This window comes from Argiope bruennichi, chromosome 3 (assembly GCF_947563725.1).
Source record: "Argiope bruennichi chromosome 3, qqArgBrue1.1, whole genome shotgun sequence".
NCBI lineage: Eukaryota > Metazoa > Arthropoda > Arachnida > Araneae > Araneidae > Argiope > Argiope bruennichi.
Genome location: NC_079153.1, coordinates 22324666 through 22350504, shown reverse-complemented (window position 1 = coordinate 22350504; position 25839 = coordinate 22324666). Strand labels below are relative to the sequence as shown.

At 31.6% G+C, this 25839-nt stretch overlaps 1 protein-coding gene across 5 annotated transcripts in view; it reads right to left on the bottom strand.

Moving 5' to 3' along the window:
- The window catches only part of LOC129962633 (dual oxidase maturation factor 2-like), a 222775-nt gene that overhangs the window by 15281 nt on the left and 181655 nt on the right, over positions 1-25839 (bottom strand). For all 5 annotated transcript variants that reach the window (XM_056076489.1, XM_056076488.1, XM_056076490.1 and 2 more), the window contains one exon: positions 10260-10471. In XM_056076489.1, coding sequence (XP_055932464.1) covers positions 10260-10471 — 212 coding nt within the window. The remainder of the gene's footprint in view (positions 1-10259; positions 10472-25839) is intronic.

Here is a 25839-nt window from a genome sequence, read left to right as displayed (position 1 = left end):
CCTTCCCTTTTTTTTATAAACACGGTCAAATATCAAAGGCGTTCGTATAAATATACATAACTGAATTTGAGCAAAAAAGTTCTACAGATATATATTATCAATTTATTTTGTCTCACATTCATTACACATTTCATGAATCTAATATTTTCTCCGAGAAAAAAAAGTATAATTGATCACATCATTTGTTATTTTTATTCTGTGTAAACGATTGATCTGGAAGAAAAGAAAACAGTGGATCCTTTGTGTGGAAGAAAACAGTGGAGTCTTCTCGCATAATCTTTATTAAATGTCCTATTCCTCTTTCGACTCGTAAATTTCCTCCAATTCCTTTTCCACGTGGATAAGGCAGTGAATGTGTTGTATGGCATTAGTGAACTATAGTTATAGGTTTTGGGATTAATCTAGCATTTGCACTGAATCGATTGCTAGAATGTGTATTTTGAAAGTCTTTTTTTGTCAGCCTGTTAAAACCAAAATTTGATTCAAACTATAATTTTAATCACAAGATTGCGTACCGGATTTTACTGATTTAAATCATTACATTTATCAGTTATTGCATTTATATGCACGTGGAAGTAAAGATTGGCAGACGATCAACCGTTTAACGGATATAGTGCTAAATGTGATAAGTATCATTATTTATACTTGATATACTTGTCTACAAAGTTTTATTTACCTAGCTTTTTAAGTTAAGTAGTTATCGAGTTCATTTATGATCGAACAGCCAAACAGATAAACTTTCTGTGAATGGATTGCGTTCAAAATTTAATACAAATCTATAAGGCAAGTTGTAATTCCATATACAAAATGTCAGCCGTTTAGTTGAAAGCGTTTTGAGTGATCATATTTACAGACCGACAAACAGAATGCCAAAAAATGCGTTTTCCGGACTCGTAGAAGTCTAAAACATGGAGATTCATTAAAATCGAATTTGAATTTTTTTTGACGATTGCAATATTTCCTCTATAATTCGCATACAAGAAAAGAATAAGGAACATACTCGCTATTCATTGCATATTACTATACTCGGTTGTTAAAGGTTGTAATAGAGAAACAGAAAAACTCTGCTTTTTTTATTACAAAATTTCTTCTTGCGTTTGTCATTGTTCCAAAGGGGGGGGGGAAACACCCACCAATAATTTTTTTAAAAATTGTATAGTCGTGTAAGTACCTGTTAATAAAAATCCTTTCAGTTAACGTTTGCTTCATTTTACTCTTTTAATTATGGCAGTATTTCGATTTTTTTTAATTCATTCATACATTATTAATATGAAGCATACCTAAAATTTTTCATGAAAAATTAATTTTGCGGAAACTTGAATTTTGTACTCGGGAAATTTAAGAATGACACAATCCCCAGGCTCGCTAAGGATTTATATTACAATACTATCCAGATTTAACTTAGTTTAGTTACATTAACAACGCGTAGGGAAGCAATAAGACTATTTTGGAAGGATTTCATAATTTTTAACTGCAGTCAAATGATGAGGGCGGTAACTGAACAGGCACCCTTATCAAATTTCCGTATCATGCTAGGAAGAGGATGTTTCACCCATGAACGTCGGATTTAATATGCTCAAAAGGCAGGTCTTAAATGGAAGCGGGCCCTTGAGCCGACTGTTCCGAAATCAAAAATTTACCACTAAACCACTTAAGCCCCTCAGACGCGCAAAACACGTTGATAGAGCTTCGAATTTATAGCAGAAGGGTTGAAGGTTCAAAATCAGAATCCACGAAAGATGAGAACGGGAACGGGTACAAGGGTCTTGTGAAAGCCAAAATTGTCGAATCTCAGACATTTTTTCCGTTGATCAGGAACGAAAGTTCGGAGAAAAAGTAAAGGCGATTCAAGTGTCGACTTTTTCATTTTTTCGCGGATCAAAATTTTAAGATCCGTCTCAAAATATCTCTAGCATATTTTCAAAATGGGGCATTAATATAATTAAATTACACTCCGATTTTTATTAATTAGAAACAATCGATGCTATAACATCATAATATAAAGTACTTATCGAAAATATACTGTAATACTTGCACAATATGTTAATGTGGTAGGTTGGCCAAGTAGTTAACGTCATATTTGATCTTTGCAATTACAAAAAAAATCAGAAAAGTGATCAATATGAAAATGAAATGAATTAATATTTCAATTATTCTTATCGCTGATAATTGGAAGCGGGTCGTATGATCTTTAAAATTGAAATGAAAAGTGTGTAAGCGGTTAGGTGCCATTCAAGAAGACAGACCTGACGCCAATTTTATTGCTACCAGCCGACACTCGTAGGTGTGGTGCTCTACTAAGAAATGGAACGATGCTTTAAGAATCGATAGTGAAGTTCCTGCTTCTAAGAAGAGGCGAGGTCTATTCAGATTTTAAGATGCGATCGTGGATTGTAGCCGTAAGGCAGAAAGGAACGCGGTTTTAAAAACCCCATTTTGGCAGAAAAAAAAATCCATATTTCATTTTTCTTTATTCTAAAATTTCAATACCAATAAAATTAATTTTTAAATTTCAGTCTGCTAAAAGAAATTGCTTTTAAAATCTTTTCAATACAAAGCAAGGCAAGCACCATTTTTTCCGAATCTAAGCGAAGAAGAAGTAGGGCACTTTATAAGGGGCTAATGATCATTTGACAGGATATTGACTTGCTTGACCGAGAGGTTCTAATAGTGTGGTGCAGTGGTAAGGAGGAAGTATGTTATGATTGATTCCAACTCTTTTATTCCAAGCAATTTCAGCAATAATAACTTGGTTGGGTGGGAAAGTCCAAAAGCATTTGCCTTGCGGTCTTCATGGCAAAGAGTATAATTAATAGGTTTGAAAAATTTTTTGCTATTGGAGGTTGGGCAGTTTTATTTTCACCTTTCATCACGAATGTTGTGTTGAGAAAAAAAATCTCCCGAGGGTGTATGATTTGTTATTTAAGAACCACAAATCTAATGAAAAAGAACGTGAAATTTCTACTACAAAGAAAGCATGATCCAAAATAGAGAGAGGTAATATTAATAATAATGATTACAGAAAGAGTTTGACTTTCTGTGTTCTATATGGTTCAGAATAAAGAACTCTGAATTCCCTGAAGGGAAAGAACTGAAGGTTTATTATAAGCGCAAGTCAATAATCACGATTAGAGAAACGCAATAACCGTGTTATGCTGTTAATATGATGCTTAATCATCAAGTAAATGCAATAGCCAGAAGCTTTAAGGTGTATTTATTGTGGCCAAGAGTGAAGCAACAACATTTGACTTTAGCATTGGTATGTTTAATATTCTTGAATATTGAATTTATGGAAGGGTCATTTTGAGGTCAGTTTCAAATAAAAAATTACCTATGTGTGGCATTAACCAGTCTAATTTAAATTAACACATTTTTTTAAAATTTATTTTAATACATTGCTGACAGACTATAAAAACTTATAATTTTGTTTTCATTGAATAAAAAAATAATTACAATTGCGGATAAATCATGTGTCTTTCCGTGTTTTGCTCTCCATTTATTAATCAAGGATTATGATATAACTCATGTTTAAGTGCACATTGTTTTTCCGAATTATACGATTGTTACGATGCGATCAATTGTTAAACATTGCGAAAGAATTAAACTAGCTTCCATACTGTTTCAAAAAGGGGCGTTTTTATAACAAAACTAACTTGAGAGAGAGAGTTTAAAACTTTCAGAAACAGTATATGTACTTCAGAATAAAGAGATTTGAATCTATTATAATGGTAACTGAATTTCAATGAATTTATATTAAGAGTGTAAAAAATTTTATTAGCTTCTGTAATGCACATATATGATACATTTATACAGTGATTACAAACACCATTTTTAGTATCAAATCATACATTTTTTATTCTTAATTTTCATCTTTTTTTTTTCCTTTTCTTTTATGATACGAAGTTACATTATGCCCTTATAGTGACTCCAGTTTAAATTCCATGCCCCGTTATACATATTTCGATCATGATATCTCTGCATTGTAGCTCTAATCATTCATTACCTACATTATTTGAGAACTTCATGTCCTTTAATTTTGATGTTTCATTTAAAGCTTACTCTAAAATGCCAGTTGTTGCCTCTTAATAATTTCTATGCAATATATTTTTATCAATCACAAATAACCAAAAGGTGTTTTGTTATATTGAAAATATGACAAAAATTTGTGTCACCAGTGTGGATGCTGTCGATAATATTTAATTCAATGACGGCGTAAAAAAATAACATTTTTATTTAAAGGAAACATTAAGAAAAGGTTTTTTGGTAGTTAATGGAATACATATAAAACTCGGAAAAAGAAAGAAAATACTATTGGCTCGTGCATCGCATGGTTAATCCGCTTACACGAGCACGCAGCTTCAACTGCGACGTCATTTTTGATGAAAGCAGGATCAACACATATTAAATAAATATAATTAATAATATATTATAAAAATAATAACCCGGTGTACAAAATATGAGGAATTCATGAATATCTTAATCCAAAAATGTCTTAAATGTTTTATGGTCTCGTCATCAAAAAAATATGGTATATTCCTAAATCAAACTAGAAAAGAGACAAAGCTATTAGGGAATAAAACTATCTTTTATATTAACTCAAAGATTTGATATCCAATAGCATGCGCAGTATTGACAGCCTCGAAAAGAGAACCAAGTTGCGCTTGATGAATTGGAGTTCCAATGATTCAACTTCTTATGTCGCAATTCGTTCCTCGATCTGAAGCGCATTGCCCTTGAAAAGGGAAGTTGTCATTTCGGGTCAATGAAAGGTTTTGGTGGGGCATCCCCTGAAAGAGTGGGTTTATTGAGGGCGTGTTGTTTACGTCGCACATCCGCGTTTGATGATTCGAATATTTCGCCCTCATAACCTTCAAAGAAACACCCACGTGGTTGTGGTCAAGCGTTGCATCTTTCTCTGACCGCCCACTTTCGGAATTTAATTCTCCGTTCCTTTCGATTCCACCCCAAAAGCAGGACAATTTACCCTTGCGATTGCAGCTGTGTGGTGGGACTTTCCTCGTCTCCATTCTCATTTGGCCTCCACAACCGTGTAATGGAGAACACCTGTGGATCCGCTTCCGATTAGCATTGCATTATCTGGCATTGATATTCCTTTCATGAATGCGAAATTATATTGTTTTTCAGCCAAATAAAAAAAATATTGCTATTTGTATGCGTAATGGAATGAATGTATGTGTGCTGAAACTATATGGATTTAAGATGTTCAAATCAGAAGTATATAAAAGATATGATATTCAGAGATTAAAGTGGATTGGTATAAAATCGGAATGGATGATAACGGAATCAACAAGAAAACTATATATTTTTTAAAGTTAAATCAAAAATTATCTGCAAAAATGAAACTCAAGAAAAAAAAATCTAAATTTTAAATCTTATGAATTTTGGTGAAGCAAAGAACAGTTTGAAAGAGAATTGTGAAGAATACCAAAATTCTTTCAGGACTGTCACATCAGACAAAATGAAGATTGTTTCACCGTTTTTTCAAATCGAATATCTCAAAAAAATTTAATTAATTTATTATGTTATTGAAGTGGAATAACAGGCAACACAATTATAAACTGCAACAACATTTCACAATGTATCTGAGGATGATAATTGTTCTGTGATCTAATAATCTACGGATATGGAAATACTGATATATGAAATGATAATTACGACATTGGCTGCCATGGAGGGGTGGGAGGTAACTTATTATCAACATCTGATTATTTTACAGGCGCCATGGGAGTCATGGGTGACCGACAATGTAGACTAATCTTTGAGCCATTATTCAAAGCTGCCGGTTGTTCTCTTCGTGTATTTCACTATATAAAGTGACCAAAGTAGCTTTTCTGCACATAGCTGTGATTTGACATAAGAATATTATTTGAAAGAAATGAAACTTGTGCGTGTTCATTTGTAATAAATTATCCATTAGTAACATAACGGCTACTAATGATCGCACATAAAAAAAGTTAAATTTTGTTATAAAATAATAAATATTAATTATGATGATATATCCTCACAGAATTGGTCTGAAAACCAAAAGCCATTTTTCAATCTATTTATATAAATTCAGTGACAATCATTGTGTTAAATAAAACAGAAAAAAAATCATATCAAATGTGATATTCCTTGTCATCAGATGCTGCATTAAAAGAAAAATGCAAAAAATTTGATTCGTTGTTCTGTTAAGTATCTTTGAATATTATAAGCGATAAGCGATGGTAATATTTTAAAATTATTTCATATCTTCACTTTATTTAAATTCAATTTACAATTTAAAATTACTTTCTAATTTGTAAAAATTGTAAAACAAATATATGCAAGCCTAATATTTTATATGAATATACTTGTTGTAACCGTTGATACAAATGGTTGCACTTTTGTGGGCAACACGAACTTATTTTTATAATCTTGAATAAATAATCACAGTTTACAGATGCGCAATATAGATTAAAGTCGAAAATGCATACCTCAGAACTCTTACCAAGACACTCTCATCGGTGTCGTCCACTATTCTTTCGCTCAACTATTTCTTTCCTCTCACTTTACTTCACTTTTAGCCGTGGGAGGGAAATAGTTATGCGGAGGTCAGTGGCATGACAATGCCACTCATTTTCATAGGTGGAGTAAAATTTCTTAATTTTAAATTTCTGTTTGTTGCTTTTTAGGTTTCAGGGGTTGCCATAAAATATACCAGAATGTATAGACTATTTGCATTATAAAATGCCTTTTTTAAAAATCTAAACAGAAAAAGTTGTTGAAAGCGAATTAATTTTCATTTAAGATAATAATAAGCTGCTCTAGTTTAACATATTTTTACAGTTTTATAACACAGGAAAAAATAAATAGGATTGTGAGAGCAATTGAGTTTACTTGAATAAAAGAAGCGGGAGTGGTCTCTCTAAAACTATCTCGCATACCTTCAATTGAACTTGTACATGAAACCTTTCACGGCAGTGGCGTACAATAGCTACGACATATTAACTTTTGGCGTGAGTTTAGCATGTTTTATTGGCGATTAATCCCTGGCATGTCCTTCTGTCCGAAAATCCAATTTGTGCCATAGACTATTGCATTTTTTTGAACCGATTGAAACCAAAATTTAACACTGAGCTGCAATTGTAGTCGCATAATCACTCACCAAATTTTATATATTTAGGTCATTCCATTTTTAATTTATAGCTTTTACATACTTGGACCTCTTTTGGATTTGGGTTCAAAACGTGATAAGTGTTTATGCCCTAGATGTTAAATCTGTGTACCGAATCTCATCTATCTAGTCCTTTTCATTCTGTAATTATCGTGTTAACTTATATTCGAACAGCCCGACAGACGGACTTCCAATGAACAGATTTTACTCAAAATTTGATAGAAATTTGCAAATAGGATGTAAAGATGGTATACCAAATTTCATAAAGCATCTTTGAGTTATCTTTGTCACAGACAGACGGATGGACATTTTCCAAAAACATATCTGAAACGGGGAGATTCGTCAAAGTCTCGAGTTTGAAATTTTCGGCGATTATATTCTTTCTCTATTCTACGTATAAGAGAAATTAAAAAAATCTGAGTTAATGATCTAGGTGGAAGAAATCATCGGCAATAAAGCCAAATAAATAACTGCTACATGTTTGAAAACAGAAATGCAACCGGCAATACGATGTTTGCCATCTTCTGTTTGTTTGAAATTAAATTTTGAAACACGATCGAAAAACGAATACAGTCAACCCTCCTATAACGTGGTACTCTCAGAATGCGATTTCTATATAACGTGGAGCTGAAATTGCGACAACCCTCCTATAACGCGGTACTCTTACAGCGCGGTTTCCGTTCAATGACGTCCCATCAATTCTTTCCGTGCACCCAATGAATGGCTTTAACTGGATAGGTTTATATAAACATTCAAGCTTATCTCTTAGCCGTTTACGGCATCGGTTTTAGTCGTCTCAGAGCTCTTTCACAGTACGTCTCGTTGGTGACCAATTCTTTCTAAAATTTCGTCTGCACCGTCCATTCGTTTAGCTTTTTCCTGCTTAATTTGTGGTTTATAATTGGACAACATTACACAATACTGTAAGTAATATTCTTCAATTGTTCTAGTATAATAATAATAAAGTAATTATTAACCCTAGATTTGCATCATGTCAAACACAAAAAAAACAAGGAAAGGATTAAAAAGAAAGTTTATATCGCTTGAAAATAAAATCCAAATTTTAAATCGTTTAGAAGACGGGGGAAAAATATCGTCTGTTGCAAAATCAACAAATTTGAATGAATCTATAATTCGAACCTTAAAGAAAAATGCAGATAATATAAGGAAAACTGTAGCAGATGGCTGTCCGTTAGGTGCGTTAGGTCTCCATATAACGCGGTACGAATGATGTGATTTGTATTCATTCTGAGTTTCTTATAGCTCCATAGAACGCGCTACGAATTAGCCTGGTTTGTACGGTTAAATCCGAGTTTCTTATAACGCGGTTTCCATATATCGCGGTACGCACTCGCCGCGTTATAGGAGGGTTGACTGTACACAGAAGTTCATGTACTTCTTGGTTTTAGACATTTTATTTTTCAAGAATAAAAAAAAAGTTTAAACTTTTATAAACTCCAACCCTTTTTTTGTGTGTGTCATGGAACTCTTTTGTAGCTGCGACTCTCGTGTGTTTGATATTCTGGACTCGAGAAGTCAAGTTCCATTTTGCGAACTCTCACCGAAAAAGAGGATTCCCCACGCAAAATTATTCTCTGCCGTACGGATCTTCATTGCTGATAAGATCAGTTAATTGAACGAAATCTTCTTGCAGAGGAGTGAGTTGTTCTAGATGATATTTCGATCTTAAAAATTCAGGACACATACTGTCGTTTACTACTTCAGTTCAATTCAATTTATTCGATTTGCCATTTTCTTCCAAATTTAGAAAAGAATAAAGTGATAGTCAGCCATGCATTTTTAAATATATATGTATCAACAATGAACATGATTCTAAATTGAAAATGTTAAACATGCACACTCATTCTATTCATTTCCTCGTCTCTAAAACAGGCCAATTTTAAAGAGCAATCAATGTAATTCAGTGTTCACTTTTTACCTTCTCAGATACGAAATATCTAGAAAGAAATTATTGCACTCATCAGAAGATTCGATATCGAGCGACTCTTTGCTTTCCATACATCCACCGAGTTCATAAAAAACATTTTTGAGATTATATCAGCCTGTGAATGCTATGACTCAGAAACTCTTTGAGCTGCACGGATGAAATGAGTTATATGATCTTTACATCAATTTCTAATTTTGAACGAAAGGAATTCTTAAAAAGTTCGGATGGCTGTCCATATATAATTAATTTGATAACTGCAAAATGTAAAGAGTTAGATAAATTAAATTGGGTACATAGATTTCGATTCTGTATATCCAGGTCGAATTCGAAGCAAATCCATCAATGGTAATCCATTGAAATGTGTGTTGGCTGGGGCGTAACAGGTGTAACTTAAAAACGCAACAATTTAGGTAAATTGTTTAGACTATTGTTTCATACGATCTCTTTCCAGCTGTAGGGACCGTAGAGACCTAATGGTAAATTTTCGGTGTCGGAACCGCATGGTTCCAAGAACAACAATATCAGAACTTGGTGTATCGATACGTTTCTTTCAATTCTTCAGCCTAGGTCAGTCACTTTTTGGAAGTTCACCAAGTATCTACCTTTTACTCCATTGCATCTTCTTGCCATTGCTTTATATTTAGAACCAAGAATATAGTGTTCCATAATAAAGTCTGAATATCCACTGGACGGAAATAATATATTTAGTTTCAGGGAATTATGAAATGGAATTTTTCTTTCATCAACAACATTTTGTTAAAAAATTAACTTTTGATTAACTAGTTAAGTTCACAGATTAATTTGCACTTTAAACTTGACAAAAAAACAGACTTTAAGAACAGGGCTGTATTATGATTTATATCATTAACTTCAAAGGTTATTTCATTGAAAAGCTTTATCATCAGAGTAAGACTGTGCTACTCTGTATAATGACATCTCAACATCTTAAGACCACACAACAGCTCTGTCTTCATAGCTCATGTGGCTCCTATTCAGTTTCGTATAAATGTAAACAGAATCAATTTATTAAAAAAAAAAATTCTGTAGTAAAGGGAACGAAAATCTGTATAATGACAAAATTAGTTTCGCTAAATGAAGGCAACACTTTTTGTACTCCTTGCAAGACGAAAGATATGAAAGGATGGGAGAACGTACCTGCTGCCAGGACGATCCAGAAGCACCATCCGAATTTGAAGTGCAGGGCTCCGCCTTCAAAGGGGATGACGAGGGGCTTCCGAGGCAGGAGGTAAGTGTAAATGGCATTGGTGAACAGCATCACCAAACCTGTCAATTGCATGGTGTAGGCCCCGTAGCGGGGCACCGTGCACAACAGGATGTTCATTAGTAGCCATAGAGAGAAGGCAGCCCTGAAAAAAAAAACACATTATGAGATATAGTATTCAAGGTATGTTTGGGGAGGAAAATTGACAAAATCCAAAAGCATTATATTAAAATAAAACATAGATGCTTTTTTAAATTTTAATACTTTAAAATTACTGAAGATGCATATCCGCATGATAGACATAGTAAAAACATCATTATTAAACAATATTTTTACGTTTTTCGTAGATATTTGATTTTCCGGAGTTAGTAGGATACAATTCAATAAATCTGGTGAACACAAATTTTTTGCTTTTTTTTGTTTTTTTTTGTTTTCAAAACTTGTGTGGCTTCATTGCCACTATTGAACTGCTGGCTCTTGTAGACGACGTTCACTTCAGAATGTGTTACATATTATCTGGGATTAGAGTAATTTGTGCATTCATCTGTGAACGTCATTACATTAGTTGCGAGATCCTTCTGTTTGCGAAATCCGTCACGAAGAATTCATACTTTTCGTGGAAAGAGTTTTGGTATAATATACAGCATAGATAAATCTAAAGAAGAAATGTTATAAATATAAAATTAATTTTATAGAGTTGTCGACCAAGGTACGGTGAATACGACGTTCTGTTCTAGATAACTTCAGCAATAAAGAAAGTTAGCAATATAATCAATAAGAAAGCTTCATCAATAAATTCTGTGAATTTGTACACTGGATTGCTATTTAAATCCTTCAAGTAATCATATAATTCAAAACCTCCACTTGCAAAACTTGAGATATCATGTTTTGCTTGAGTGATCATGCTTAAAAATAGTTGTTACAGCGAAAACTTTTGATAAATATAAAATTAGTGTGATATTCTGTAAAAAGCAAAGCTGAGAGTTTTTTTTTATTTGTGAAAGAAAGGTTAAACGAAATTAAAATTTATTTACAATGAGAAGCATAAATTCAAGGTTTACAAACGGGGATCCTATCTGAGAATAAGTACTTGTCAATGTTTTGTTTTTATTTCCCAAAGAATCACATCGTACAAATTGGAAGAGTAAATCTCTATGCGTTCAGGGTCTGTAAGTTACAAAAAGTCATTAATTTTAAAAAGAAAAAAATATTTTAGGTGATTATGTCATTAAATGTAACCATGAATATACTCGATGATATAAACATTAACTAGAATTTTTTTTAAAGATAAAATGAAAAAGATTTTTTTACCGATTAAATGTGAATAAATTAACGAAATATTCGTTTCAATTTTTAAACTTTTTAATAAACTCTTTAGAATAATTCTAAAATTTATCATCAACGGAGTTAATTTTATAGCTCTGTCTGATCAGAAAGTTTTAAAACCTTTTATCAGTAAGTGGTTTAAGAATTTCTGATAGCTTAGGAATTGTCAAAAAAATCCGCAATTTTTACTGATAAAGCAAATTATTTTATCAGCAATTGACCAAATCAACTATCAGAGGAATAAAAATTCATAAATTTGTTGATGGTGAATTAACTGTTTATTATATCGTTGATTCTTATGCAATGCAAAAGTCATACGATAAAATTATTCTGTTGTTCATATGAATGTCTGTCAACAGATTTTCCATCTTATTCAAATTGTATTGTATGATATATTTTGTACATCACAATTTCCTTTGATAATCATGTAAGAGATTTGACCAAATGCATATCTGTGAGTGCATGACGACTGTTTATTAAATTTGAGGCGCTGAACGGTGTCTCATGGATGTAACATTCAAGTTTATAAAACAAGTAGTCCTCACAGGATTTATTTTAGTTCCTGCTCCACATTACAGTTCTTAGTCCATCTTCCATAGTAGTTTCGCGACGAGAATGTTAATTCAATTGATTAAGCAAGAGAAAAATCATCCTCGTTGCTAAAATAACACAAATTTAAATGATAGTCCAGGTGATGAAACCAAAGCAAATTGATTCTTGTCTTTAGAATAGCATAAGTCTGAGACTTAATGACATTGTAGTTAGTTTCCAAACAAAAATATCCGAAATCATCGATTAAAAATTTGTAGAGAGGTATCATGTTGAGAAAGTTATTTCCATTCCCTAACCTTTGCTTTTAAAGTGGCATAAAAAAGTAGGAAATTCATATAAGTCAATGCAAAGTGAAAGAGATATTTTAAAAAATATAATAATGTTGATTATTTAATTATTCAGTAGAAAAAAAATATAAAAGTAATTGATTTGTTAGAAATTTTTGGTAAATGAGTGATAGTAACATTCTAAAATATGATAAAGCAGTGATTCAATAATTTTTGAAGTCGCATCAGGAGCTGCGTCATACTTGGAGTCAGAACTTCTCTGAAAAGAATAGTTTATTCAACAGAAACTTAAATTTCTATGTTTTTACTTTCGGGAAATGCATCCAAAACTTTTTCGTAATTCTTGAAGAGATTTTATTAACACTTTAACTTACATTGTTAAAAAAAAACACATTTTGGTTAGATAAATTGTATCTAAGCACAAAAAGCTGTGTAACAGTATAATTATATTTTATCTTGAAAATATTTGAAAATTTGAAAAATGAAATCGTTATAAAATGATCAATAAAATCATTTTAATAAGAAGCAAAAGCACATAATTATGATGAAGCACATTCATTATAATACAAAAACTAAACCTAAATTATATAATATTTCAAATATGACAATTCTGTTTCGCTCAAATTATAGGCGAATTTCAAATTTGTTCGCTTATCATAAAGAAAAGAAGCACAGAATACACACTTTCTGCTACACACAATATTGACTGAATGAAAGTGGACTGTCAGGTGTATCAAATATATTTTTGGCGCCGAGTGATATATGTAAAAATTCCAAAATCCTCAAATTTGGGATCGTGTTAGTTAATGGATTAAGTTATAATTTCATTCTTGTTACCACATTTGGATTTTTTTCTCAAAAAAGAGTTGAGCTAACTATACTATAACTATTTCTTCAAACAGATTAATAATCCCCCTGTCCAATTTACCTTAAAATCGAAAATTTAAAAATCCATACTGCTGGCGTAAAACAGGTTCTGAACCGTTGATGTCTTGTTGCATCTTTAGTGTGAGACTTAAAACAGGTTCAGTCGTCGGGGATCCTGGTTTGGTTCCGTTTATCAAGACAGACAAGGTCATACAAAAAAATCATTCATAATGAACTATTTTAAGTGCTCATATCATTTCAGCAACTGAAATTATGGTGTATTATCCATTGGTCAGTTACATGGGAGAAAAAAAACCCTTCAATTTCTCGAAGCAACCGCCATGAAAAAGTAAAGAGCCCGACTGTCAGCGGCGCGTGAAATTGAAAAATGCGTCCTGCCGGAAGAGTGTCTTCCTGAATTGCGACATTCTTCTTGGACATCCATCAGTACACAGGGTTGTGCAACCACCTGATCCACTTCAGACAAAGTAACAAAGAAAATGGACGCGCGAAACCTCTCACTTCTTTTCAGTTCGAGATTTGAATGTTCTGCTCCAGTTTGGAATTCATGTAAAGGTCAATCGGCCGTTTCATTTAAAAGATAAAACTCAGGCGAGAACTCTCTTTAAAATTGAAGACCATAAAAGGTCGAAATCTTTCTTTTCCCTATTCAATGGATACAATACTTAATCCTTGTTTTATTTTATTTAATTAGTAAGATACTAGTAATTTTAAAATGGTTTCGTTATCCATAAAAGTGGCAAGATAATGGAATATTTCGTTTCCGTCATGTTAAAGTAAAAATTCTTGCATTTCATTTAGTTATATAGGATTAGATTTTTTAATCATGTTTTCGATTCAGTATTGTAACATTTTGTAGATACTATCTTAATATAAAGAAGTCTATGTAATTAGTTTTTTCATAAAAAGTAGAAGTTGTAAATTGTTCAATAATGCTTCATTTCTGGAAATAAAATTTTATAGAAATTTTTTTATATAAACACGAACTTAAATTTTTATTGGCGGATGCTACGTATTTCATCTGAACCTAGAACCACCTCGAGATTCCACACATGCACAACCAAGAAGCTATTTTCATTAGAAATTTGATGGTTGTATGATATAATAATTTGTAAAACAATTAAAGAAGGAAGAAGAAATTAGAAAATAGATATTTTTTTTCCATCTTCAGATTCTTTTCTTAGGTTCGGTATTTTGAATAATAGGAAGAGGTAAAAATCATTTCTGTGCTGTAATATTTTCAGAAGTTATAGGGAAGAAACCCACCAAATGCTCTTAATTTTTAATTAAATTTCAAAAGAAATAGATATTAGGCACACATTTCTAGTCATAGAAGTATATCTGTGCAAGATTGTTTCTAGATCAAACGGTTTGTCACAAAGAGCGTCAACACACACACACACACACACACACACACACACACACACACACACACACACACACACACACACACACACACACCACATTTGAATCCCCCCCCTTTTGCGTCCGTAATATTATTGTGTCATTATTGATTAAAGAATCAGATTATTGGAAATGCTTTGTTAAATCTTTAATTCCTAAATTCCCCCCCCATAAGAGGAAATGATTTATTTTATTTTGAAAAAGCCTCTTTAAGAATAAAGATGCTCGATGGACTTTTGACACCATTAAATATTACATCTGAATGTCTTTACTAAAGATGTAAATGAATGACTTGTTTTTTACATACCACACAATCCACGCGCATTGAGCTTGAAAATTTTTTTCCCGATTTCTCAAACCTACATGAATTTTATCTTTTATTTATTTATTTTTTACAGCACTCAAGGTTCTTGTAGCTGAAATCTGTAGTACTTTTAGTTCGACATTTACTAAAGCATAAATAGGAATAAAAAATTTTACAATTAAAACGTCAGGAGCAAATTTATTTGAATTTGGTCATAAATAAAATTATTATTTTCGTTTGTAAATGATGAATAATGATTCATTGTTTGATTTGATTTTAGATAATCTTCAATTATTTTTCCTGTTATTTTTAAATTTTATAACTAGGAAATATTTGCAATTACTTTTGACATTTTTAAAATAAAAAAAAATTACCTCTTCAGTGACAGAAGTTTGATTATCACGATGTTTTACATCTATATTCAACAAGTTAATATTACACGTGTGATTTGGATTGTAGCACGATAAATTTCATACAAAGAGCATTTTTTTTATTTTCATTGAGCGACGTTGCAAATACAAGCATCAAAGATGCATAAAAGTGCAAAATGCATAAAATGAATTGAAATATCTTTCTATAACACAATGAAGAATTACCTTTTTCTTCCTGTTGATTTACTAGATTTAAAATCTGACTAAAACGTACAGTTTTTAAGTAAGAAATACATTCCAAATTTCGTTACATTTCTGATTTGTCATGTTCACCTATTTATAGATTATAATCTCAAAATCATAAAAATCATATTTTTGGAATCTTAAAAAGTCATAAAATCACAGTAGACTGATAAAAAGAGTTCGCTTCAGGTGCGGAAACCCGAATCCCCTGAAGAATCGCCAGGGATTTAAATTCACGGGGACCAAACGCCTTCCCGCTGGTACGGGGAAGATATCTGGAGGGGTGTTGAAGCTCAAGTGTCGTCTTCGTCATATGACGATGGCTCAAAATTACTAAGTCTTACCCAAAATAACCTTAGTATTGTTATAAAACAGCACGTTATTATAACTAAACTATACTAAATTTTAAAAGTCGTAAGTAAGTTCTTCAGCACTTCGAAGTCGGTTGCTGAGCGTCATTTGATTCACACTCGAATCGCAACTCAATAAATAATATCTCAACTCCCTGAAAACAAGCACATGCTTCCAGAAGGAAAAATGGTTTATATAACATAACGAATTCTACTTTATGTTGCATGAGTCAATAAAGCGTATTGCTGTATAAAGTACGAAGTCTAAATTCTTAGACCCATTATTACGGAATTTAAAATTATCATGACTTTAATCAATCATTGAGTAAACTTCACCTGTCGATTGGCGGATCTTTCACTAGGCGTCCATTAAAATAGTTTAAAATCATCGCATTCCAGTCTAAAATCGTGATTATCAAAATTCCATAACTCAGTCGATTTTTATCGGAATTTTTATTAATCAGTAAGTGTGCCAAATATATTTTTATAAGAATGACTAATAGGACCAAGAGCTTCAGCAAAAATATAGATTTCGCAATTTTTTTCAGAAACATATCAAAGAACAAAAAATATAATTATTTACGTCCTTTAAGAATTTTTTTTTTCAATTAGAAATACTGTCAAACCTGTTTTTATATGATTATTTTTTTATGCGATATGAGGTCCTCTTTCACCTCTTAGTATTTTTTTTTCTTTAATATATTGTAAAAATTGTATATTTTTATATGTTGTATTATTGTATTTAATATTGTATATTTTTTGGTGCGATTTCTTTTATGCGATCTCTATTTACCGCAATGAGAAATTCCTGAACGTCTTTAAAGTGCCGTTTTTAATGCATCTGCTTGCTTTTGGAATTTTACTTTTTACCTAATTTAAAGAACCTTTTTAATAATATTAGAATTTTTTTTCTATCATTTGATTGACGCAGCATGGCGAGTTTCGACTTTTGTGCCGAAAAAACCAAACAATCAACCATACAAAAACAGGTTTGATTCTATATGTCTCTCTCTAACGCTTTTTAAGAAATTATTCATTGTATCATATTTAAAGAGGATGTCTCATCTATACATATGTTAGATATTTATAGTGAAAATAAAAATCACAATTGAAAAGAAATCTGCATAAATTTTCAAATGAAGTGACCTTGTAAATAAAGCCATCTTTCATCACCAGACAGATTTAAAATTGCGGCCTTTTCAGAATCACGTTTAGCCTTTCATTTATGAATAACTGTTAACTGAATAGGTCCCTTTCAATGCTAACTGCCGTTTATTAACAAGCGATAGAGCCCACCGGATCTGCTAAATAATTGTTTTATTGCAGACAATCGCGCTCCATAAATAGACAGGCACGTTTCTCGCATTATGGACAAAAGCAAATGTGTTTTCGAAAAAAAGTTCCACGGCTAATCTCGCATTGTAGGCTGAAACCAACAAAAAGAAGCGGACTCTTGAAAACTGTTTTTTTCTAATTGAACCTGGCAGCAAACATTGTGAAATGGACGGTTTGTTTGTAAATGATTGTGTGCATGTCACACGTGTAACTTCCGACCGCCAGCGCCTCCAGAGCTCACTACCCACGTGACAGTTTCGACCGATGCCATGAATTTTATGGATTATTTGGTATTGTGCGTGGAATGATGTAAGAGTCACTTTATCGTGTTTGTTTTCTTTCCCTTTTTTTCTGAATAAAAATGCGTTGGACGTAGCTTAAATGAATCATTTTCTACTTCCGCTATTCTTATTTCGAATGTGAAAGGATTTCTGCGAAGTAATAATAGTTATTTTATGATATAAGCTGAAATAATAAGAAAAATTTTGCTTTAACAGAAATTAAAATAAATTATTTGAAATAAAGTTAGTTTAGGCAGTGGTGTTGTGACAAAAGGGTATAGATATGCCGAGTAAAAAGGGTATAGATGAACCACTCTAAATTTAATTTAGATATATATTAATGTTCTGTTTTAAAGCGACACGAGGACAATTTTGGGATGGACCTCGGAATTTTGAATCACTCTCAGACGCCATTTGAGCTGGCATTCCCTTCCCAAACTTCTGCACCACACTAGAGGGAGGGCATTTAACCATGATGGATTTAACATTCACCAGACCCGATTACAGAGAGATACTTCATGGAATCCTGTCTAGAACTGGGAGTGCTTCGGTCCCGAAGCCGACAGCTTACTAACGCGGTCAGTTCGTCAGTCTGCAACCATGGACTTAAGTCAATTTTTGAAGTCAAATTTGAGATATAGTGACGAAAACATTAAACCATGTTCATACCACCATTTAAATTGTAAAGCCATGGATGTTAGTTGGCAAGAGGCTAAAGATCATTACACTTCACACTCTATTTAACCTTGTTTCATAACTGAGTTTAGCATCAACAGATTTTTGTCCTATTTCGAAACTGCAAAAAGTAATTTTGAACTAGAGTTATAATTATGAACTATCGGTAAATGATGAGTATCATCCTTTCTAATCTTCGCAACATAGCCAGGAGACGAACAATAGATTCCAGGTTTTAACTTGTTCCAGGCTCTACAAGAAGTTCGTCTTTCAGGAAATAGGATTTCCAACTAGAGAACATGTGATCATAAAATCGAAATTCTGCGACAAGACAGTATCCAGTTCAAAAAAGAAACGAAATAAGATTTGAATTTCCTATTTACAAATGAAACAAACAAATTATTCTCCTTTTGGCTTTCTTGTACATGTAAATAGCATGGTGCGTTTTCTCTTAAACTTTTAATACAATAAATAGAATCTTTTTTCTTTTGCTGATTGGGTCTAAAGTTTATATACATTCACTAAAATGTCAAAACAAAGTATCAAATTTCATTTGTCTAACTTGTTATGTTTTAGAGCTATCGCATATATAAATACAAGAAGAGATAGATTAACTGTCAGTCAATTAGTTTGGTCCCAAATTTGGTAAATAACAACAATTTTGATGATCCATTCAGTTTCTTAGGTCTTTAAGTCATTTTCGTTTCAATAAATACACCCTCCGGGTATCTCCAAAAGTATAAAAAACGTATAGATTCATGGAAATGTCGTGGTAAATTGCTTTACGATTTGTATGTGCCAAAGAAAAAAAAGAAGTGATCAAAATTTTTCAACCGAAAAATGTCGTGTTAAAAGAGAACAATTACTAATGCATAAAAAAATGTGTTATTACAATCACTAATTCATTCGAAAATTTTTGACCTTCAAGAGTGATCTATAAACGGTGTCATACTAAATATAAAGAAAAGTACCAATACATATTAGAACATATTAGAAAATGAAATGCTTTTTCTATATTTTACTTCTTTTTATTTTATTGCGTTTTGAAATCACTTACATTATGTACTACCTAGTGTTTTTGATTGATGGATTTTCTTTCTAGATTGGAAGCAATGTCTACGGAACAGAAAGTATATATCAACTCAAGATTATTGAACTCGAACATTTTGACCGATTTTCATAATTTTCTTTTTTTACTCAAACTTCGCATTAAAAGCTTCCCTACGTATTTTATATTGTGCTATAGGTCATTTTCACAAACAGTCTTACTTAATGAAAGTTTAATTAAAGTGTGCTTATTTCCTCACAAAATCAAATGTTTTTAAAAGGTCAAAAGTATACAAGCAAAAATAATTATACAAAAACCAATTGGCCAAATTATTATTTATAAATATATAAGCGTTTAGTGTACTTTCTTTAAAATAGCATACATTTTTCAAGTTACCCGTATTATTAAATTATCCATTTCAAATCAATAAATATTCAACTTAACAAGTTTGGCCGATTTAAAATAACCATATTACCTTACTTTGCCCTTAATTAGAAAAACTATGAGTTTATGAGTTCGTATTTTTAAGTTATTTCACTTTATTACCAAAATATTTTCCTTCGCTCAAAGCAACAAGCTACTCTACTCTCATTAGTGGAAATTATTTTTGTTTAACTGACCTCAAAGTTTCAACATCTTGAATTCAATAATTTGGTTACTGAATTTACATCTGGGTCTCTTTAAATCCTCTTTGTATACTAAAAATGTGTCACAATAATTTAAGCAACAAGTGGTCGTAAATTCGGACGAACTCCAAAAGACTAATGAAAGGAAGCTCATTATAGACCGAACAATGAGGGCAGAATTTTACGATTCGGATTGCAAAATCGAATTTCATTATTATTTTTCTTTTTTTTATTGAGCAGAAATATTTCGAAAGTTACAATAATTGCTAATAGTAACTTTAAAATATCTGTTCAATGTCAAAAAATTAGTTCAATGTCAAATAATGAATGCCGGGTATGCAATTTAATCTTCATTAATTATTGTTTTTGGTAAGATTATCAATAAGATTAAAACTGGAGCAAGCATAAGGAGTATTAATAAGTAATATGTTTTAGTGCTAGTAAAATGGATATTGCAGACGGGAAGAGTATTTATAATTTTGAAGTTAGAAGCCTCTTGACTATTTTCGGACATTATTTGGAATCATCATATGAAAACGAAGAACGCATTTGATTTGATGCATCTATCTCCAAATTCTTACATCAAGTTACAATATGATGATAATGATGATGAACAGATACAGATTGCAGCAGATTCATCTGCGCATTAATCTTAAAAAGAATCCGATTTTTCTCCAACGATAATCTACTCGCAAATCCAGGCTACCAACGCAGCCATTATTTGTATAAAAAATATTTATTACATGTACGTATGGAAGAAATTATCAACCCAATGGCGTAGTAATGGAAGCATAGTGGTAATTCTCTGATAATTCAGACGAGGAAGTTGGTGTATTCTATTGACTTTGAAGATTTAATCAGCATTAGAAAGCAGAATGTAATACTAACTCTACTAATACTCTACCATTGAGAGCGGTCACTCCAAAACTTTCTCAGAGAAAAATTATTCTTTCGAAAATTTTCATACCAGAGTACTTTACATGACATCAGCGTACAATAGTTATGAAATATTAGCCTTCGGCATGAATTTAGCATTTTTACTATATCTATTGTTATCTTTCGATCTTATTATGTTAGAGATTAATCCTTGGCATGTGGTTAAGAGTATCCGAAAATCGAATATGTGCTTTGGATGCGTTTTCTTCCATAGATTGATACAAAACTACACGTAGTATACTAAACGTATACCACACATAGTTTTGATACAAAACTACACGTATACCACACGTAGTTTTATTACAAAACTACGTGTAATCACCAAATCCCATACCTATTTTGATATGTTTAAGTCGCTGCTTCTTTCAGTTATCACGTTTACATGTTTCTAAAAGTACAGACCGAAAAACCGTCAACCCCTTGTTAGGCTTAGCTCAAATTTTGTAAAGCATCTAAAACTATAGATGTTAATTCTGTGTATTGAATTTTATCTAACTAGCTTTATTCGTTTTGTACTTATCGTGTTAAATTATATTCAAACAGCCGGACAGACACACTTCCTCTGAGCGGAGTTTGCTCAAAATATGACAGAAATATACAAATTTAGTATAAAGACTGTATACCAAATTTCATGGGTCTAGCTCAAAGTTTTTTTTTAGCTATTTTTGTCACAGACAGGGAGACATTTCCCCAAAAAACAGTTTTTCGAATTCAGTGATCTCTGAAACGTAGAGATTCGCCAAAATCTCGAGTTTGAATTTTTTGATGATTACTATATTTTCTTTATTCTCTGGATACAAAAAAACAGTAATGAAGCTTTCTTATATCAAAGCAGTAATGATAAAAGAAAGCAGTAATGAAGAAGGCAGTAATCAGCAAATTGATTCTTTCAAGTGTGGATTCTCATCAAACCATCTGGACATGGTTCATCCAAACCATCTAGACATGGTTTGGAGGGTGAGAATGTGCACTTCAAGGCATTTTTAAAAAACTTTAAATATTAAGTGAAATTTCCTACCATAATTTCCAAAAATATTATAGCATATGATAGTTTGGAAAATTATTACAGCATATCATTTTTTAACCATTCTGAAACTGAAGAATATTCAAAACTAAAATATTATCTTTTAAATGTACCACTTAAGTTTCCATGTTTTTTTCCATAACATTTTTTTTTTTAAATTGACATCAGTTTCAACAATTGGTATTTTGCAGCGAAATTCAAAATATTATCGTCTGAATAAAATTAATATTTCAAATGGAAAATCTTACAAACGTCTAAACATCTCGGTGAGTTCTAGAAAGAAATATATTTGGATATCGTGCAATAGACACCTGACTTTTCTGATTTTTAATTAACTTTAGATATAACGGAGCCACGTGGCTATGAGATGAGAAGAATTACGTAGTGCCCTTTCAAGGCCACCCGTTGGTAGATTGGCAATGAATAATTGAAGATAAACAATGGAAAGACTAACGGGAGCCTACTTCAGTTCATTAATGAAGGAGGCACGCATATTTGGCATAATTGGCGAAAGACCTCGCTCGAAATTTATGTGTCTGGAGTGCGAATTGCATCAGTTTCTACACATAATTGATATTCGAGCGTCTTGTACTATGTGGATGCCACTCCATCAACTATACCAGCCATCTCTGGAAGGATATCTCCTGATTTTGCAATCTCTTCCTATTTCGAAGTCAAGGTTCAATTTTAACCTTAAGTGCTCTCTTCTTTATGGTTTTATTTCGTGGGTGTTTCTGAAAATGTTGCCAATAACATTGAACACCTGCCAAATGATACCTTTAAAGAACGCATCCATTTATTAAATTGTCTGACGAAGTTTTAATTCTGGATATCCAAATGATTTTTAAACACGACTCTCTGTGAAAAATGGCCGTTGCTTTAAAAGGAATTATTCTTGAATTCCACTTAAAAGAAAAATAATATGAAAGCCATATCGATGGATCATTATTTGGGTAAAGCTGGCAATATTACCTTTTCAATCACTTTCTTTAGAAAATAAGTTGTTACTTTCTAATATATGAAGAATAGGAATAAAAAATATTCTAATTATTTATGGAAATGGTCATGAGGTTTTAATGAATTTACATTTCAGACCATTTGGAGTCCAAAAGTCCTCATTCAGACAAAATACATCAGTGAGAAATCTATTTATTCATCTATACGCCCATGTGTACTATATAATCAAAAAAAACAGCTAGCTGGTTGAAATTTAACTAATATGTTACTATTGGAGTTAAATTTTGGATCGAAACTAGCAAAAGGTTGACTCTCGTTCTCCGTATATATAATGTAATGATATCTCCTCTTAATCTAATTTCCTAATTTTTATCATAATTTAACCCATATTCATTCTAAAATGGTCTCTTAATTTATTTAATTAAACACGCTCTCTATAAAATTGCTCATCTTCCCACCATCTGAACGAAGAGATAAAAATCCTTAATATCTGCAGCATTCTTTTAAAGATACCTAAATTTCTCTTTCCTAAGACTACACGTGTCAAAGAAATCCCTATTAAAATCTCATTGTAAAATCAGTGAAGGGAAAGAAATTTTGCTCTTCTGCTCTCGTGTTGCGATGTATTTCTTACCTCTTATTCTTTCTACATAAATTATGCTTCCCGTGCTGAAATAAATCAAAGTTTTAAAATTTCAAAAGTTTCTTCTATTTCGCCATGCAACTTTTAAAATTATGTTCACATATATATACATGCGAACACATGCTTATGATTACCTCGAAAGTGCAACCACTTTCATAACTTTAATTAAGGACGACTCTAAAAATCTGCAAGTTTATTTTTACTATTAATTAAATTTTAATTCTGCTAAAAAACATACAGCCCTTTATAAGCGTTCTGAAAATTGAGGGAACGAGTTCAGGAGATGAGACATTTTAAATGAAATCTAGGTTTACTGCGAAATGGTAATAGAATTCGAGATATGAGAAAGGGTGGTCAACAACAACAGGAGGGTGATTCGAGCTCATTGACTATATACTGTTTACAAAGAATTTCAAAATTGAGAACTGACTTTCTTTTCACGAACTCTTTCAAGGGAAAGTTTCTTTAAAGTGTAAAGGATGGTTTAACTTTTTATTATATTACATTTCAATTATTTTATAACGGCAGTCTTTCAGTCAACCAGAACTCATTATTTCAAATTTTCCTCCATCAAATTTCACAGTTTGTCTAAAAAAATAATTTAAAAGTAACTCAGAGGTGCATCGTCTTCCAAGAGATTTCAAACAACTACATGCGAGTTTATTTCAAAATCCATCATTACATGAATTACGAAACATTTTACGAATGTATTTAATGAGGACATAGAAATTTCTTGATTGGGATATTTTTAAATCAAACTGTATGTCATTAAAAATCATTTGGTAATTTAAAAAAATTCTAAGATATATTCCGCAAAAGTATTATATCCACTTCGGTAAATGCATATAAACTTTTGTTGTAACAGTACATGCGCTACCATCCTTTATGTTATTTCAAAATTGCCTTAACGTTTTATTTACCGAATTATTTTATCATTAATTTTTTAAATTTATTTTAGAACCATTAGTTAAATTTGAGTACGGAATAAACCAAGGAAAAAGAAAAATCTTTAAGTAATTAATTTAATTGAATTTAATTAATTAAATTAATAATACAAGATTTTTTTGTTATTTTTAGCTGACTGTTTTCTATTGGAAATACGTTCTTTGTGTTCTTTCAAATACTATTGGAAAAAATAGTTTAATTCTGGCTGATATCTACACAATATAACAGTACTTTAAACTGCCGTCGGCAAATAAAGGGTTAATCTTACAGATTAGCGACAGAAGAATATTTGAAAATTTAGAATATTTGTGAATTATTGTTTTTCAAATCGACCAGCAGACGCACGTAATTTAAACTAAAACAGTTTTTTAGTTGTGTACAAAGCTATGGCTTAAACAATGAAAATACATCTACATGTATTTTGTTGTTAAATTTCACAATTAATCAAGAAATATTTGTTTAAGAAATCGATTTCGTTCTTACACCAAATTAATTTCATGGAAACACTGAGGTCCATTTGTAAGTTATGCAGTAAAACTATAAAATGTTTACATGCCTGAAGACCAACGCTGGGAATAAACCATTTTGTAACGGTCTACTTTAACAGGTGAACTGGAAACGAGGTAAATGAAATATGTTTATTAGATATTTCAAAATGATTTAATATTTATTCCAAGAATATGATTGATAATTTTAAAAATCAATGGCAGCTCAGCTTACTATTGAATATAATTTGAAAGCATGAACAAAAACAGTTGATATTGATTTTCATGATAAATTTGGTCTTTTAAGAAGCCGTAAAAACAGAAATCACATGGAGTGAGATCTGGTTAGATAGAAGATCAAATTGTTGGAAATAAGGCCTTATCATTTATTCCCTTGCGAAGTCGGGCAACTCGAAGTATGTAGGTTGGATGGGTTTCATTAATTCAGATAATTAATTGATTGAATTAATTAATTAATTGAATATCGACCCCTAAATGTATTCATTCTTGTTGAATTTTTGAATCATAAAACTTGTTCAATTACGGAATAAGTTCGAATCCATATTAAAATCATCTCTGCAAAAAATCATAAGACCCTCTTTGATTTGTGAAGCTTTTACAGAATTCCCATTTGATTTTTTTTTATTGCTCTACAATTTTCATAAACTTGCTCTGCAATTTTTATTTTCTAAATTTTCAAATTGTTGTATTATTTTATCATGTAAGGAAGCGTATCATCTATTGTTCAAATTTATAATTATTTAGAGCAACAGAAAAACTTTCGTTATGAACGGTTGGTAAAGTTTGATTTATACAATCTTATAACTTATATA